The 16,388-nt window shown below is 41.4% G+C and overlaps 2 protein-coding genes across 2 annotated transcripts in view; both read right to left on the bottom strand.

The window, feature by feature from the left end:
• The window catches only part of abca12 (ATP-binding cassette, sub-family A (ABC1), member 12), a 49,660-nt gene extending 41,066 nt beyond the window's left edge, over nt 1–8,594 (bottom strand). Inside the window, exons 1-11 of the mRNA XM_086122987.1 lie at nt 8,393–8,594; nt 6,927–7,004; nt 6,752–6,845; nt 4,136–4,280; nt 3,790–3,911; nt 3,501–3,574; nt 3,132–3,302; nt 2,629–2,822; nt 1,698–1,816; nt 1,500–1,600; nt 152–319 (exon numbers count right to left, since the gene is read on the bottom strand). Coding sequence (XP_085979113.1) covers nt 152–319; nt 1,500–1,600; nt 1,698–1,816; nt 2,629–2,822; nt 3,132–3,302; nt 3,501–3,574; nt 3,790–3,911; nt 4,136–4,280; nt 6,752–6,845; nt 6,927–6,992 — 1,254 coding nt within the window. The 5' untranslated portion in view covers nt 6,993–7,004; nt 8,393–8,594. The remainder of the gene's footprint in view (nt 1–151; nt 320–1,499; nt 1,601–1,697; nt 1,817–2,628; nt 2,823–3,131; nt 3,303–3,500; nt 3,575–3,789; nt 3,912–4,135; nt 4,281–6,751; nt 6,846–6,926; nt 7,005–8,392) is intronic.
• Nucleotides 8,595–10,076: 1,482 nt separating this feature from the next.
• On the bottom strand, nt 10,077–15,292 carry pofut2 (protein O-fucosyltransferase 2). Its single transcript, XM_086124566.1, has 9 exons — nt 15,101–15,292; nt 14,114–14,367; nt 13,812–13,956; nt 13,599–13,709; nt 13,068–13,134; nt 12,851–12,976; nt 12,385–12,565; nt 12,054–12,177; nt 10,077–11,107 (listed from the first exon to the last, which is right to left on the bottom strand). The coding sequence occupies exons 1-9, from the start codon at nt 15,268–15,270 to the stop codon at nt 10,954–10,956; spliced, it is 1,332 nt and encodes a 443-aa protein (XP_085980692.1). The 5' UTR covers nt 15,271–15,292; the 3' UTR covers nt 10,077–10,953.
• Nucleotides 15,293–16,388: the final 1,096 nt, after the last annotated feature.

Below are 16,388 nucleotides of genomic sequence, written 5' to 3'. Positions count from 1 at the left end.
AGGAGACAAGAAAGGTGAATTATTTGGAACACTTGAATGTACTTAGCCAATCGCCACTTGAGTGGCAAATGTGCAGGGAGAAGAAAAGTGAATCCAGAAGAGTGCTTTCGACATAAAAGTGGATGATATGAGTCAGATGACTGCAACTTACCTGCTGGGCAACTTTGTTGGGACTGATGGTGCCTAGAATCATGTCCACCGTACTTAGAATGACGTCCACTGCACCCGTCACGCACATGGTTGTGAGCCACAAGGGGTTACTGCTGTTCTCACAAATGGAGGACCGCAGGCGGTCTCTGTCCAACGTCATGAACAAAACCTGAGGAAGAAAGAACTATCAAGACTGGATGCACGTGTCTTGGATCTGTTTTGTTTGGTCTCCAGGAGGTGGCGGTGGTGGGCTCTTCCTCCCGTTCCGCACGTCATGATCTGTCACCTGTTTTAAGAGACTGTCAAGTCGTCGTCGGTTGTCGGATAATTCACCTTGCTCTCGGCTCACATCCAAGGGCTTATTTCTAGACATTCGTCGCTTTCTACCTTGTTCCTGGACCTGTCGTATTCTGCTTTGTTTTTGATGTCGCTATTCTCGGTGCGTTTATGTTTTATTTATGGATTGTCTTTGCCTTATCGTTTTTGGTGATTTTGCGTTAGTTATTTCCCTTGCAAGATCATTTTGTTAGCGTATTTTTTTTTACCCCAGCTTGCTTCCATCGATTTCGGTTATACTTTGTTGGTCTCGCGACCTTATTTTGTCAATAAACCTTTTGTACTCGATCTTATCCTTGTCCGTGTTTGTGGGATCCGCCCCTGTTCCGGACTGGTCCAGAACCATCATAGCATGCCGATTAATTGGCGAGAGAATCTTGCACGAGCAGCAAATCTTGTAGAGTAAATGCTATTTGATTCCTTGTGTAAATCTCTGATGGGGATGTGTTGTGGGGGGGTACGATCCAAAATTTTGCCCAGGGGCCCACATCGGGTCACCTTTGTTATAGACCATTTTCATTTTTGGCGCGGGCCACAGTTTAGTGACCGTTTCACTTGGAGGGCTGTTGTGACTGAAACCATATGAAGAAGTCAAGAATAACTGTCGATTCAACTACTGTTTAAGTTTCTATCATGAGGGGTTTGGTAACAAGAAAATGCTTAAAATGTATCTCTTATTTATTACATATAAGAATTTAACATTTTGGTAGACATTTTTGAAAGGATCATGGAAGTTGACATGTTTGAGCTGCTTTAGCCGGCCACATATGGCCCCTGTGCCTTAGGTTTGACACCTGTGTTATATACAATGCCCGATTGCGTATTTCGGTTACACTAAAACCAACACAAGCAAAAGACAGTGGTTGCGTAACATTATGCCACTGGCTCTAGTTAATAGAAAATCCTTTTAAATACGAAGCAGCAAACAGTTGCTCTCCTTCGCTTTGAATTAAAATAGCGAAACAGCATCATAAGTTTTCTAAAAGTGCATCGTAGCGGAACACATACTGTACCTGTGCAAGTGGTATTCGGACATTTTGTAAAGCCAGTTTGGCAATTTCACTGAACGAGTCGTTGTTCAGCATCACAATGTCTCCAAGGGCGATGGTCACATCTAAACAGATGTAAACAATGGGTTGATTACACACAAAGGCTACGGTAGCTTCACTAATAACCGACGCAACTGGTTCAAAGTGGCGGCGCTTAGTTACCGTTCCCCGGCCACGTTTCAATATAATGGATTGCGTTGATGCCTGCGGCAATTACTGGATGCAGTGCGGAGATTGACTCAGCAGTTTCAGAGAAATTGTTCTGGATGACCTGCATAATGCTAGAAAAAGATAAAGAGAAAAACAATAAGGCAACTGTGGCAAACAAGCTCGTACGTCCAAAGAGCCAATGTTGATTTTTTTAATTTCCAGATTTTATGAAATCAATCTCAGATTAGCGATTTAAAAACTCCACCTCTTCAAAAAAAAATAGCATTTTTTTTAAAAATTCAGGATTGCATATTTCCTCATTTAGACTATTGTGTAAATGTTTTTTCCTATTTCTGTACATCAAAAATAGAGAAATTACCAAAATAAATAAAAAGCTGCATTCTTGTCATGCTAATAAGACCCAATACAAGCATTCGAAAGATAATCAAAATGTACTGTAGCCATTAGAAATATAAATTATCCATCCATCCATTTTCCGATTTATCCTCACAAGGGTTGCGGAGGGTGCTGGAGCCTATCCCAGCCGTCTTCGGGCAGTAGACGGGGGACACCCTGAACCAGTTGCCAGCCAATCGTAGGGCACACAGAGATGAACAACCATCCGCGCTCACACTCACACCTAGGGGCAATTTTTTGAAATGTGAGAGGAAACCGGAGTGCCCGAAGAAAACCCACGCAGGCCCGGGGAGAACATGCAAACTCCACACAGGGAGGCCGGAGCTGGGATTGAACCCACGACCTCTGCACTGTGAGGTCGACGCGCTAACCGCTGGACTGCCGAAATATAAATTATACGGCACACTTCTGATGCCAGTGTATTGTTGCCAGTTGGTGTGGACTCCAACTTCCCACACCTCCCAACATATCTCTTTCTGATCCTCATACAGACGCTCCGCATCGCATTCATGTTCAAATCCCTTACCCGCGTATGTTGGTGAGAAGGCCCGCTGCTGTGTCCAACATTTGCTTCAGTGATCCAGCAGAGTAGAGATGGGGAAGAGCGAGAAGACTCTCCCACAACGAAGTCTCGTTCTGCAACTCTCTAAACAACAGCATCGCGGTTCCGACGACCTCTGCCAGCTCGCCGGGTCTTGTTCGCATTTCCTCCTTCAGGATCTGCGCATCACACACCACTTTGCGTCAAAGAAAGAAATCACTTTGTGTGTTGTAGTATTCCACTCATCTGAATTTATTGGACTGCACTGCGCAGTCACCTCTATTACGCCCCGAGTGTGAGCTACGGTCAATGAATGCAAAACAAACATCATCCATAGCCCAGGAAGTGAACATTACTATTCAACAAAGCTACGCAGTGGTCAGCATCATACCGATTTTGAAAATGTTGCCGCTTAGGTGATGCTGCAATACAAAACGCCACCCTCTGCATCCACAAACACCCAAAGACGCACGGAGACCCGCACACACCTGGTTGAGTGACAGTAGAAAGACCTCTAAGACAGTATTGTTTGAGCTGCAAAAGTTGAGCGCCGCATCGCTGACGGTGTTGGGTGAGGTTGCGTTGATCGCCGCCAGAGTTATGGCACAGATGGGCCGCTTCAGTACGTTCATTGCTTCCAACATTTTGTACAAGTCCTCCTGGTGGAAGGAGGGGGTTTGGGAGGGTTACTTTCATTGTTAAGACAATATTTTGTGACACTGTTTTTTGCTTTATCAACCATCCGATGCAAAAATTGCCAATAAATACACGGTCATGGATGCCGTCAGTAATGGATTAGGCTTATTAAGGACACGCACGTTTTTCCTTGCTCACACCGAAAGTTACGTCGCAGCTACCTGATCTCTCGCAAGAGTTGTATTCTTGGTGTGGATGTGAGAGGTATTCCTGAGGTTTCCTTGATTAACCGCCACTGCAACAAAAGAACATAAACCGACAGATTACTGTGACAATTGATGATTAATGTTCTCGTCATGCTATGCTATGCTATGTGGAAAACAAGGGGAAAGTGTCATGCCTGCTTTCAGTTGTCACAGGAATGTGTCAACAAATAAGACAAAGAATGTCAAATGTGATAGTGTCTACGAATGGGATACATGAAAGCATAACCGACGAGAGAGAACTTACGCAGAATTTTTTCCAAGTCCAAGATTAGGGCCTGACTGGAGTCATTTGGGATTCTGTAACTGTAAAAGTCACCACCTTGAATCAGCCTTGCCAAGAGAGTGCCCTGCGACGATCGTGTTGACCTGTAAAAGCACAACATGAAGCAACGGTGACTTTGCTTTTAGGAACATTTTGCCCCACATATTTGCAGGTCAGCACCCAGCGGATTCACATATTTCAAGATTTCAATTTGTAAAAAAAAAAAATCTAATTTTTGTTGTCGTTGTTGTTGTCCTCAAACGACAATATGGAATTTCGCTCTTGACGGGCCCGCCGCAAATAGTGGGTGTCAACTGTATAGGGTTACCTCGTGTTATCGGTGGATCTTTTCGTAAACTTTGATGGGTTCGCCAGGTGTGACGTGTTGTGACATATGCTGTCTGTGTTGCACAGGAGAGTCTGCAAGAAAGGGAATAAGCCGGCGCTGGGAAGGTTCCGAGGTGTCACATAACCTAGAAAACCAGACAGACCAGACAAATCTCTTGATAGAGTTCAAACACACCCCTTTATAAAAAAAAATAAATAAAGATCCATTGGATAAAACAATGCAGGGGTTAATGAACTTTGAACAGTGAAGAACAATATTAGTCACAGTGTGTTATTTAAGCGTTTGGGGTATTGCCAGTCATAGCTATGAATCAATAGGATTACACAACAACGTCCAACATTAACATGTTTTTTTCCCATGTATTTTTGACATCGCAAACCATTCTCACACCAAGCATTTTGCTTTTGGGGGGCGGGGAGCAGATAGGTCATGTGGATTTTTTATTTTTTATTTTTTTTAGTTTTTTGGGGGAGCAGAGTCATGTGGAGCTTTTGATGACATGTTCAAACCAACATATTTTTGATTGAATGCAATGAATGGCATCACTTCAAGAACTGATTTGTCAGTTTCTCAGTTCAGTTGAACCCAACCGCCCACATGTGCCGCCAACTGCCTGGGCAGGGATATGCAGTGGGGCCATGGGGTATCCACATTGCTCCCGGGTCGATGAAAACATTCTATGATAGTCCACCAACGCTGACAGGGGCATCCGCTTTTGATAGAGGTACAGGATCAAGCTTGAAAAAGCTCCATAATTTTTTAAAAATATATATTTTAAGTGTGCTGACATAATGAGCACAAACCACAAAGTTTAACAATGTGGTCAAGGGTGGGACATGTAAAAAAAAAAAAAAAAAAAGAGCACCAAATAACCTCTGGCACTCCTTTGAGGACCTCACCAAAATTATCATGCACACCTCTCCTCATATGATCTGTTTGTATATGTTGCTGCCATTTTAGTCCATTAGCCTGTCTGTTGTGTTTCTTAATACGAAATATGTTAGCATTAAGATAGACAACTTACGTTAGTCGACTAAACTATGTGCTTTGGTCAAGTGCTGCTTATGCTAATTCGCTCTGATGTTAGCTTTACTGTAAATCTCAATTAAGGATGATAGACAGCCTGAAAAATGATTGGCATACAACAATACAATTAGTAATTCTATCTCTTTTGGTTTCACTTTCACCCACAATGAAAACAAGTTTGACACCCGGACACAGCCCAACAAAACAAGCAGCTAAAAGACTGTCTTTGGAAATTATCATCATTTTCTAAAGTACCCCACCAATTGCTCAATGCCACTGTCTTTAGAAAAAAAGTCACTTATTTGAGAATGAATAGAGCCCGTTGAGTAAATATAACGTTACATAAGGATGCCGGTGTTCTTGTAGTCTTAACAAAAAAACTACTGTGGCTAAGAGTGATCATTCCACGTCGGGGAGTTCTTCATCTTTAAGCAATGCTAAACCTCACAGACGGCCACAATACGAGTGAAGATGTTATTTGACAGTAAATTAGAGAAGTTCATTTCACCAAATTTTTTGTTTGTTTGTTTCCGTTTAATAAATGAATCATATGGTATGACCTGCACTATTCAGCATAATTATGTCAAAACACCGCTAAGTAGAAGATGAAGTGTGTAACAAACACCCACAAAAACTCTCCCCAAGCGCCTTCCACCTTTGTTGACTTTTAGCCAGTTGACTTGATGAAAAGAGGCGTACAAACGTAGTTCAAAGGTTGGTTGTCAAGGAGTTTTTCTGTTTGAGAATTCTCTTTTTATTTACTCTCATTGTGAAAAGCTAATGCTCCAAACTGGAAGCTGTTAGCAACATCAAGATAACAACCACCAAAAAACGGGTATTTCAATGACATTCATGCTCATGTTGGTAACGAAGAAAAATACAATGGTGTGGAAAATTCTCTTTCATGTAAGTGTTTCATTATTTCAAAAACTGAAATAAGTGATATTTGAATTGCATTCTTGGTAAGTGGACTAAATATATTTATGTTCAAGAAAAAAAACGGTAAAGTTGACAAGAACATTTCACTTAAAGTCATTATGTGTGCGAGTGTGTGTGCGCGTGTGTGTCATCAGTCTGTATTTATTTAGTTTAGCATTATAAAACAGTATTACAATCAGTCACAACTAGGCAGGTCAGACCAGTGTCTCAGACAAAAGTTCCCGTGACTTATGGAAGCACTTTGCATTTTTAGACCTCTTCAGTTCTGTTCTTTTGTTTTTTAAATTACTTTACATATTTTGTTTTTGTCATATAATAGGGTATTGTTATATGAGTAGTGTTTTATAAGAAGTTTGTATTGTGAAATGTCATACTCAACTGACAGGTCCCGCCTATAAGGGGGAGTTCCCGGAAGCAACTGCGAGTGAGCCCACCGCATGTTGTATTGCTCTGCCACGTTGTCAATTAAAAAAAAAGCCACATAAAGCGCAAACCCTGCCTGCCAACAATCATTACAGTTTTCACAGTGCCTCTGAGTGAACGTGTGTCAAGACGCCAGTTCAGTAAATATGGAAATAAAGTCGATGGCAGAAACTCAACACGTACTTTTTTTTTTTTTTTTTTACTCACATGCTTCTTGAAGCTCCGGTGGGTAATAGCCTCGGGTCACAGCAACAATGATAAAGACGATTAAAGGCCAGGTGATCAGAGTCAGCGACCAGACCTACAACAAACCAATTCAGTTCCATAGCTTGCCATCAATTGCTGCCATTAACTTCCTTGAACAGGTGTTATATCGACTCACTGGATTTCGGATGACATTCAGCCCATTTTTCCAAAGAAGAAGCTTGACTTGCTGGAAGAAGCCCATCTTTGGCTAAGGCTAGAGTGGAGACAAAATGTATAAAAATGTCTCTTTCATGAATGTGAACCTAATGTTGGTGTTCGTTAAACACATTTTGTGTTAACCGCCTAAATTTGAGAATGTATCATTTGCTTTAAAAGATCTTTATCAGTCAAGATGAATACATTACTATCCAGGAAAGACACACAAAAGAACACATTCTCCCAATAATAATGGTGTGTGTTTTTATGTGTTCCATCGATTGAGTGCATCTCTGGCTCAAAGAACACTTACCATTGATGGCTAATATTTAGCATTTATATTTCCGTATTTTACTCAATGTTGCCAGTCATTTGGACAGCAGAGTAAGAATGTCACTGCAAGCGTTTTTTTTTTGCCTACTGTCCGTATGATAATAAACACTTTGAATGGAATGAATTGTTGAACTACATGAAAAATACAATGGTATATACAAACTTAGTTTGGAGACATCAAAGACATGGCGTTCCATTTCATAGACATTTCCACTGTTGTTACTTCCTTTACTATCAGTTTGTATAACTGTGCGCGTAAAGTAGTGATTCCTAGCCATTTTGAGTAATTCAGTATACAATCTCCGTTATTTGGTGTGTAAATAAAGGTTGTTTTTTTACGGCCAATAATGCATCTTTGTTCCCCTCTCTATGCTAGCGACAGTTAGCAACGGGGAGAACAGTTAAACTCAACTGTATTCATAAAACAACCACCGCTAGAAACAAAGTGCTGTACATCGAGCAAAACTATTCATACAACAATAAACAATACAACGATAAATTAATAACGAGGACAGTCGAAAGCACAAAAAGAGTCTAACTAAAATGTAAGTCTCATGCTGAGTCTGAAGCCAAAGAATAAAAATGAATATTAAAGATGCCTGACGTCCGGCAGGTTTGGGAAGTTTGCCAAGCACTGATCTAAATGACACTTTTCGAGTTTAGTCGTGTAAACATGATAATGTTACTAACTAATGTTATCATTTGTCATAATAGCAGCAATAATACACAAAAGGTAGAAATAATCATTAAAAATTACACTTGCATTGATGTAACTGTCGTCACGTTTCTAAAATAGTGGGCTATTTATTTATTTATTTTCAGAAAACACACTAAAAAAACTTAAATACCGAACGTAAATACCGATTGGTTGATATTTTTTAATCATTTCATTTTAGGGGCAGGAATGGATGTACCTGTAGCCGCTTTTAGCAGAGGTTGCCAGCATCTTGAGAAGTTTAAGGTAAAAAAATAAAAACTTTGTGTGTGGGTGGGTTTTTTTTTCGTTCAAAACTGACTTGGGCCATTATTTTTAAGAGGTTGACGATGCTATTTTATTTGAGAGAAAATTTTGTTGTTCCGAATGACCGTTTGTCATGTTAGGAGAACACTCACCTGTTCGTTCTGCCAAAGAGCTTTTTATTTCTTCAGGCCGCTCGTTTCATGAGGGAAAAAAAACACACAAACACCACTACTTGTCGACCTCGCACACAACGACCTTTTTTTTTTCTTTTTTTAATCGAACCACGACGCGCTGGTTGATGAGGTTCCTCTTCCAGAAAGCACAAAAATTGTGGTTTTGATTCCGCTTGGTCACTTACTTACCTTGAAAACGTGACAGCCAAAGGGAGGGGGAAGAATGTACACCTGCACACTGAAACATTTACGACTCCAACATTGGACCAATCACGAGCGCGCATTCTTTCCGGGGAAATTAATTGCGGTGTCGTTGCATCACACTTAAGTAAGATTTCTTATTATCTTCCTTGCCCTTCTGTTAAATTTCTATTCAAATTCACACAATGCCGTGCAAATGGATGACGATTGGTGCAGAAATTCCACCCAAATCCCCAATCATGAAAAGAAAAAAAAGAACACATCTAGGCACCACCCTGCAGTACTTTGTTGCACCAGTCTTGCTTTTGTAACATCTGGCAGTCTCAGAGGCAGACATGGACTTAAAGAGTGATAATTCCTCCTCATCACTCTGGCTGCAACTTTCTCTGATGTTTTTCCCAAATCGTTTTGGAGCCTTGTTGTGGACCATTTGTTCACCTTGCACCGATAATTTTGGCTTGGGATCCAGACTACACTGAAAGAAATTCAGTGCTGAATTGACTCAATTCATCACGAGGCTGTAACAAAAATAAATCATCTGCATTCAGACACATTTTTAAGTAGCTATATCGTCGACTTGGAAAAAATTTTAAAAGTACACGGCTGCTTTTTATCCAAAGAGGAAACAGGGCACATCACACAAGCACTGCGTAATTGAGTTAAAGTTTAGTGTAACTAAAAGAAATTAAAGGGAGTGTTTCAAAACTATGTGCCAATGAATTTCCTTCTATCGTGTGTACCAATACTTACTAGCTGGTGGAAAGCAAGTCATTAAGGGCCTTATTTTCCTTTACTTGCCTACCGGTACTTACTTTCTAATTTGTGCCAACCGCCAACTAGGCATTGACTCGTTGAGGTCTGTGGTTGGCTCCAACTCCCACACCGGGAAGTTTTCACAAAACTTAGGAATGCAGTCCCATCCGCGCATCCATTTTTTCATCGTCACAAGGGTGGCGGGTGTGCTGGGGCCTATCCCCGCTGTCTTCGAGCAGTAGGCGCGGTACACCCTGCGAAGTGGTTGCCAGCCAATCGCAGGGCACACCAAGATGAACAACCGTTCGCACTCACAATCACACTTCGGGACAATTTGGTGTGTTCCATTCACCTGTCATGCGTGTTTTTGGTTTGTAGGAGGGAACCGGAGTAACTGGAGAAAAACCACGCAGGCACCGGGGAGAACATGCAAACTCCACACAGGAAGGCCACAGCCGGAATCTAACCCTGCACCGTGAGGCTGACGTGCTAATCAAGTCAATCATCGTACCGTATAAATGTATTTGGAAAATGTCACGCTTTGATTGTCAATTTTACTTATGTAGAACCGCAATTTACATAATTGTGACGTGTACACCGCTCATCTGTAGCTCAGTTTCCCAACATTGACACGATCAAACCCAGAACACAGCTGAGCCGTGATTGGTCCCATTGAAACTTAAAAGTAGTCGAGATGGACAAGAACAGGTAGATTTCGCTGCTTAATTCACATTCCACAAATTCAATATTAATCACAAAGGAGGAGGGGCTCGCAGAGGACATATTGTAGAACATTTTTGACTCTACTTTCCCAAAACCAACCAGCGATTATTCTCAGCACATTAGAATCTTTAGCAACACCCCCCACCCCAGAAAATAACAGAGAGAAAAAAAGCACTCCTTAATTGGGCAATTAAAAAAGGAGTGTACTCAGAGGTTAAAAGCACCTGAAGAATGAAAAAGGTTTTTGATGGAGGAAAAAAAGCCATGAAAAAGGCAAATGAACACTAAATCTTTTTCACTTGTAGTGCACTATGCTCACATTATTGCCCTATCCATGTAACAGATTCTATTTCTGACATTTCGTGCTTCTGTAATATTGGAAATCTCATGCCAGGCGATTACGCAAGAATGAGGCAGAGTTACATGTTTCCCTCAAGTGAATTCAATTGAAATGGAATTTATGTGGTCATCACTAAAACATTCAGAACGTCAATTTCTGCATGCTTTAAAACACTGATGCAAATCTTTAAAAAAAAAAAAGAAACTCCCAATCAAGCCACACACATGTCAAAGTCATATGAATATTTTTTTTCCATCCATGCCGATGGTATGAGAAATAAATAACATGGAAAATGCCACAGTGAGTGAAATCAATTTTCTCACAACATTTTAAAGATGCAAATAATACAACTGAAAATAATACAAGTTTGGCGTTGAAGTCTGTTCCTCGTGTGGCTCCAGAGCTGCAGAACTCCTTGGCGTCAGATTACCGATAATACCCGTTACATTTGAAATACTGCAGCGTGTCGTATGTGGACACTGCTTTTGGCACTTTTGTATCGCAGGAGAATTCAAAGGGGACATCAGTAAACAATTTTCCAGTGTGTAGGTTGCTCACACTCTTTCTCAGTGTCCCCGCAGAAACGGTTATAAGTGTTTTTTGGATGAAAACCAAGTATTTCACGTTCTTCGTGGATGCGGAAGGAAAAAGTCGACACCGAGGTTCCAATGAAGAATCTAGGGTAAATCAAGAGAGATGGAAAAATAAATATATATCAGGTGACTGCCAGGTTCCACGAGTTTCTCGAAGCAGGTTTATGATTTGCAAAGACCGCAGTTAGCAAGTGAGGAATTACGTGTTCATGCTAACAGATCACATGTGATTTTGGCGTGGGTGTTGTGCATCACTACTTAAGAATGCCGCCTACATGTCACCCCCCCCCCCCCAAAAAAAAGTCATTGTCATGCACAGGGCACAGTCAGTGATTTTTTTTTCTGAATGTGCAGGAGACTTTGAAAAAAGTCACGAGGGAATTTAGGAAACAGACACCGTAATCAGAAGCATTTTCCCATTTTTTTCCGTATGTAGAAAGGAATTCCATCGAAGGCAATCACCGAGTCAGCGGTGCGCATCGACCTATCAAATATCATGCCGGAATTACCTGCGCCCCAAAAAAAAAAAAAAAAAAAAAACGAGACATCTAGAAGGCTTGCGGCATTACTCTTCCAGTACATCTGGAGCAGCTGAACATTTCAAATGGTCATTCATGAAGTATTGTGTTTCCAGACGTGATTTGACTGAAAATACATTTTCCTCGGAGAAAGCATTATTGACACAAAAACAATTTTCTGTGCAAATTAATGTGTGAGAAAAATCTTGCTCGATAAAAAAAATCAAAGCTTGTTTGCCTCTCATGACGACTATAACAATCTTTCTTGCCATCTCCAGCTGCGCCGTCATAGCCGCCCGCCCCCCGTTTTGTGACTGATGTTATCCGGTAACCTCATTTATCCAAAGTCATGTTTGTTTACGTTGAACACTAAGCAAGTGAAGAGGATTGTTCCTTGTTCCTGTCTGACGGATGAACACAAAGCGTTTGGAGGAACGCAAGATTGACAGCGCAATGCGTGCAGTGACACAACTTCATTATACGCCCCGCGGTCTTATCGATCGCCACTTTACCTTGCATGGGCACAAATCCACTGATCAATGATTGCCACGCCGCCATCTTTCAAAAGCTCCAGGTCTTCTGTGGACGGTTCAAATCGCACCATCTCAGGCAACAGCCTCTTTAGCTCCTTCAATTCTGTTGGATGGCATAGATGGATGCAGAGATACAGATGGCTTTGTTTTTTGTTTTTTTTATGATATGCAACTCATTGGTTTTATATTTCATTCGCATTAGCCCTGGGCAAAATCCTCAATTCAAATCTGTCCAACTTTCAAAATAATACTGTCCACTCCAGTTAATCTTTATATTGGACTTTGATTGAACACATTGTCAGGTCATCACCTTCCTCGTCCGCATCAGTTGCAACAAAGACGTTATCCAGTTTGTGCTTCTTCATCAGGCTCCGTATTTTTTTAACCGCCGCCTTCAGGCTGGGTACGTCCTCTCGGTGACCCCAGATGAAATCCTTTCGCCGCAAGTGGACCCCAAGGTACGGACCCCCTTTGGCAGAGCCGAGCTTGGCCTGAGGAGGAGATCGTAGTACAGCGGTCCCGAGCTTGATTGCGGATTTTTTTTTCCAAGTGCAATTTTGCATGCTGTTTTTTTTTTTAACAGCTTACAACCCGCACTGTGTCCAAATTGATTTCCTGCATTTTTTACAGAGTAATTCTGCATGCTGTTTTTTTACAGCATACAACGTCAGAGATAGACCAGCATCATGGAACACCCTGTGTTTGACTTTGGAGCTGGATTTTTTCTTGGAGCACTGCCTCGTGTCCCTGCGGTCCAAGCAGAGATGCTGACTCACTTTCATGCGAGTCCAGTCTTCGTTGTAAACGGTGTTGTCGCCATCATCTGTCGAGTTGAGGTACCTCGCCCTGAATTCATCTCCAATGAGGCGCAGGTGCTTGGCAAACACCATACTGCGCCGCGTCTTTGTTACGAGGGAATACAGTAAATATTAGTGTCGTAAAAATCGATTTTTTTGTATTTACAAAGCAACGTCACAAATAAATCTGACTTACATTCCAGTAATCCTTCCCAGCGTAGTGATCGTGGAGAAGTGTCTCTGCTCGGTCGAGCATTACTGAGCTGCAGATGAGGGAAGGGGAGGGGAAAAAACGTGTTGGATGGCTTTCGACTGGCACCTGTGCTGTCATCTATCCAAACAACACAGTAAGAGTCGAAATTATTGATTGCCTAGTGCTACAGTGGACTACGGGTGTTTTTAGAGATTAACTTTATGATTTAAAAAAATAATAACAATAATAAGTCTGAAGAATTAAACTACAATGAAATGCATTACTAAGTCCACTGTTCCATTTTTCAAAAATAAAGTGCAACAGCAATCTGAATTGATTTCTCACAAGCTAAATGTTGTTGTTGTTGCTTTTAGTTATTTAGTCATGTGTTGTCATAACCACTTGCCATGCACAGTCAAATTCCCCCAAAATTCCTCATTTACTCTGCAAGTGTCCAGAACGTTGTGACAGATGGCAGGATAAAAATAAACATTTCGAAGCATGAGCTCCACAAATCTTTCTCAGAGTACTCACATGACAGTAATGTTTTTCTGAAGAATCGGGACCATGATGGAGGCATGACCTTGCGCTGACAGACAAGTGATGTTTCGTGCTCTCGTCTCTTCGAATCCCCAAAACCAACCCCTTGAAAGCCGGCAAAAACAAGAGCGAAGAAGCAATTGATGAACTAAGAGGAAAAAATGGCTTTTCGAGTTGCATTATAATTTTGTGAGAGCTGTGTGGTACCTGTAGTAGCCCTGTTTATCTTTGGTATACATCGATTTCTCAATGCATGGCCGCTCGTCAACCTTTTCCTCCCATTTCCCATCAGTCCATCCTTCTGCATAACTTTGCAGGATCACAACCTGATCAATGAATGGACCTCCATTTTCTAGAGGCAAAAAATAAACAAAGTGCATTCTTGACAGATGTAAAGGGGGTAGGTAGCACAGGATCCAACAAGTTGCATGATCATAAAAATGACAACAACAAAAAAATAACCCACCACACGCAACATATTATAGGTTCGATTGAGTAATATAGCTCACCGGCAATGAATTCCTCATACTCGATCACAGGAACGTTGGCCTGTAGGCTGGTGAGGCTGAAGAACTCTCCCCAAGGGATGCGGACCTGATGGAGGTCGGGGCTCTGCCAGTGATACAAGCGACCCCAGGGGGGAAGCACGAGGACCCAGTCATCACCATTCTTCCTCAGTGATTTTACCAGGGACGCTATGCGGATATAAACGTCTCGCCGCAGGTTGAAACCCTCTGGAGGGTTCACGTCGTAGAGAAGGTATCTTGGATGCAGCAAAACAAGAAGTGAGTGGGTGTCTTTTCATTCACGGAACCTGAACATTTAGGCAAGATTAAACACACATACAAGTTATGTAGCAAGGATATTCTGTTAGCGTCCAAATGTACCTGTGTTGAGGCATGCCAGATCTTTATATCGAATATCGACCTCACTGAATTCCAATGGCAGTTTACATTTAATAGTCATGTATTGGTGCAATAGTGCCGTTTTTGTTTGAACAGCAAAGATAATCGGGCAGCACAGTTTATCTCAGTATAGTGCAGTATGTCATAACTTTGTGTTAAAACGTTTCTACGGAGGCTAATAAGTACCAGCTTCAAACACATGACTGAGGCACAGTCACTCGAATAGAAACAATTATATGGCATTAAATTATTTTCCAGCATTCACGACTATGGCGCCGAATTTCAGGAACAGGCAGCATTTCTTTCGGAAATATTTAAAGAGCTCTGCTATTTATGCTATGCGGCTCCGATGTTAAATAAATCAATAAACATTCAACTTTTCCAACGGTGTGTCGTGATGGCAGAATGATTTCAGAATGACAACAAGTGGAGTTATTTCACAGTTTAGATCCGGCTGTGTAACGTCAAACGTTTAACGTCAATCCGTGGTTACCCCACGCGAACCTTGATAAACTGTAGAAATGAATCACTGCAACCAATTTCACGGTCAGCAAGAGCAGCTAGCATAACTGAATGTGTCACTATGCTCACCGTAGGTCCCTAGCGGCGGCGATGGGTACAGTAACCGTGTTGCGCGCACTAAACACATCCTGGCTGTTTGTAAAGTCTGCGAAAGCAATCAAAATAGAAAAATACAAAACGCTAAGACAGCACGTTGGGTCTATAGCAGCAAATGATGAACGCGTTTCTCTGAACGCCATATTTCCTCAAAGCCACGCACTTCCGGAAGTCGAAAAAGCGTCTGGAGTTGCCTGGGCAACCATACACATCTCGCAGGCGTTGGGCCGACACGGATGTTGGGCACGCCCAAACCATCGCGATAAATCAGAATCCCGCGAGAGAATCTCGTTTTGGGTTTTTTTTTTGTTTGTTTGGTTTTTTTTGGGTGACGGGGATGCTCTGATTCGAATCCAGACCAAAGCGTAAATAAAAATGTTACTTACCTGCGTAAATTGTGTAAATGTTGACACCTAATTTTCTTGAGTGCAGTGGCTTCTTGAAACCAAATTGGAGGCCCGTGATAGGGCCAGAGAGGGATGATTTTTTTCGTCAAAAAAATAATTATTTTTTTAAAAGTAAAGTTGAAGAAATGTTTACTCCAGACTGCTTTCAAAAGATAAACAATTAAACGTTTAACCTTCACATCAAATGTTTGGTTTGGTTTGATTGATGCAGAGCTTTTTTTGGGCATTTTGTGCTGCACTAACAAGATATGACCTCAAAGGGAACTTTTTGGTTTGTCTTCTTGAACTGATCTTCAGACTTTCCCAGCGGGTTGTGTCACATGCATGCCTGACTTGGCTGTTTTGGTCGAGGCTTGTGTCATTTCCTCCTAAAGCATCTCCACGTCAAAGAAAATTCAATTGTGAAACATATGACAAATTTGCACGTGGCTGGTTAATTTGTCTGCTTTTTTCCCCCCTACTGTACACACAGCACGGCAGGAAAAAGCCCACTAAGCATGATAATTACAATCGATTTGGTTTACTTTCTGTTTCATTTTATATATGTTTTTTTTACTTATATAAACTACGACTACTTTTTTCTTATACAAAATAAGTGTGCTACAACCCTCAGGTCCAGTAATTTGACTTCTGTATTATTCTATTTTATGTCTGCTTTTCACCCCTGGTCTATACTCATGGGAAAATAAGATTTAAAACGAATAAAACCTAAAATATGTATGGTATATTAACAACAAATTCAGAACGCCACCGCAGAGCTCTTGCTGGATTCTCCAGGTGAAAAAAAAATCAACACTTAAAAGCCAAAAAGCCATTTTCATGAGAGCAATAACGCAGTGTAATAAGAAAACAGT

Source organism: Hippocampus guttulatus, chromosome 11 (assembly GCF_054856545.1).
Source record: "Hippocampus guttulatus isolate MCC_2025c chromosome 11, RoL_Hgut_1.0, whole genome shotgun sequence".
Classification (NCBI taxonomy): Eukaryota; Metazoa; Chordata; class Actinopteri; order Syngnathiformes; family Syngnathidae; genus Hippocampus; species Hippocampus guttulatus.
The sequence above is the reverse complement of the archived record's forward strand: the minus strand, read 5'-3'. Positions and strand labels throughout refer to the sequence as shown.

What these genes read in the sequence shown, in the direction of transcription:
- pofut2 (XM_086124566.1), bottom strand. Translation starts at nt 15,270, where the DNA reads ATGGCGTTCAGAGAAACGCGTTCATCATTTGCTGCTATAGACCCAACG. An exon ending in AAGACTGGACTCGCATGAAA is followed by an intron (nt 12,566 to 12,850) that starts GTGAGTCAGCAT and finishes TCTCCTCCTCAG; the next exon opens with GCCAAGCTCGGCTCTGCCAA. An exon ending in AACTGATGCGGACGAGGAAG is followed by an intron (nt 12,178 to 12,384) that starts GTGATGACCTGA and finishes GCCATCCAACAG; the next exon opens with AATTGAAGGAGCTAAAGAGG.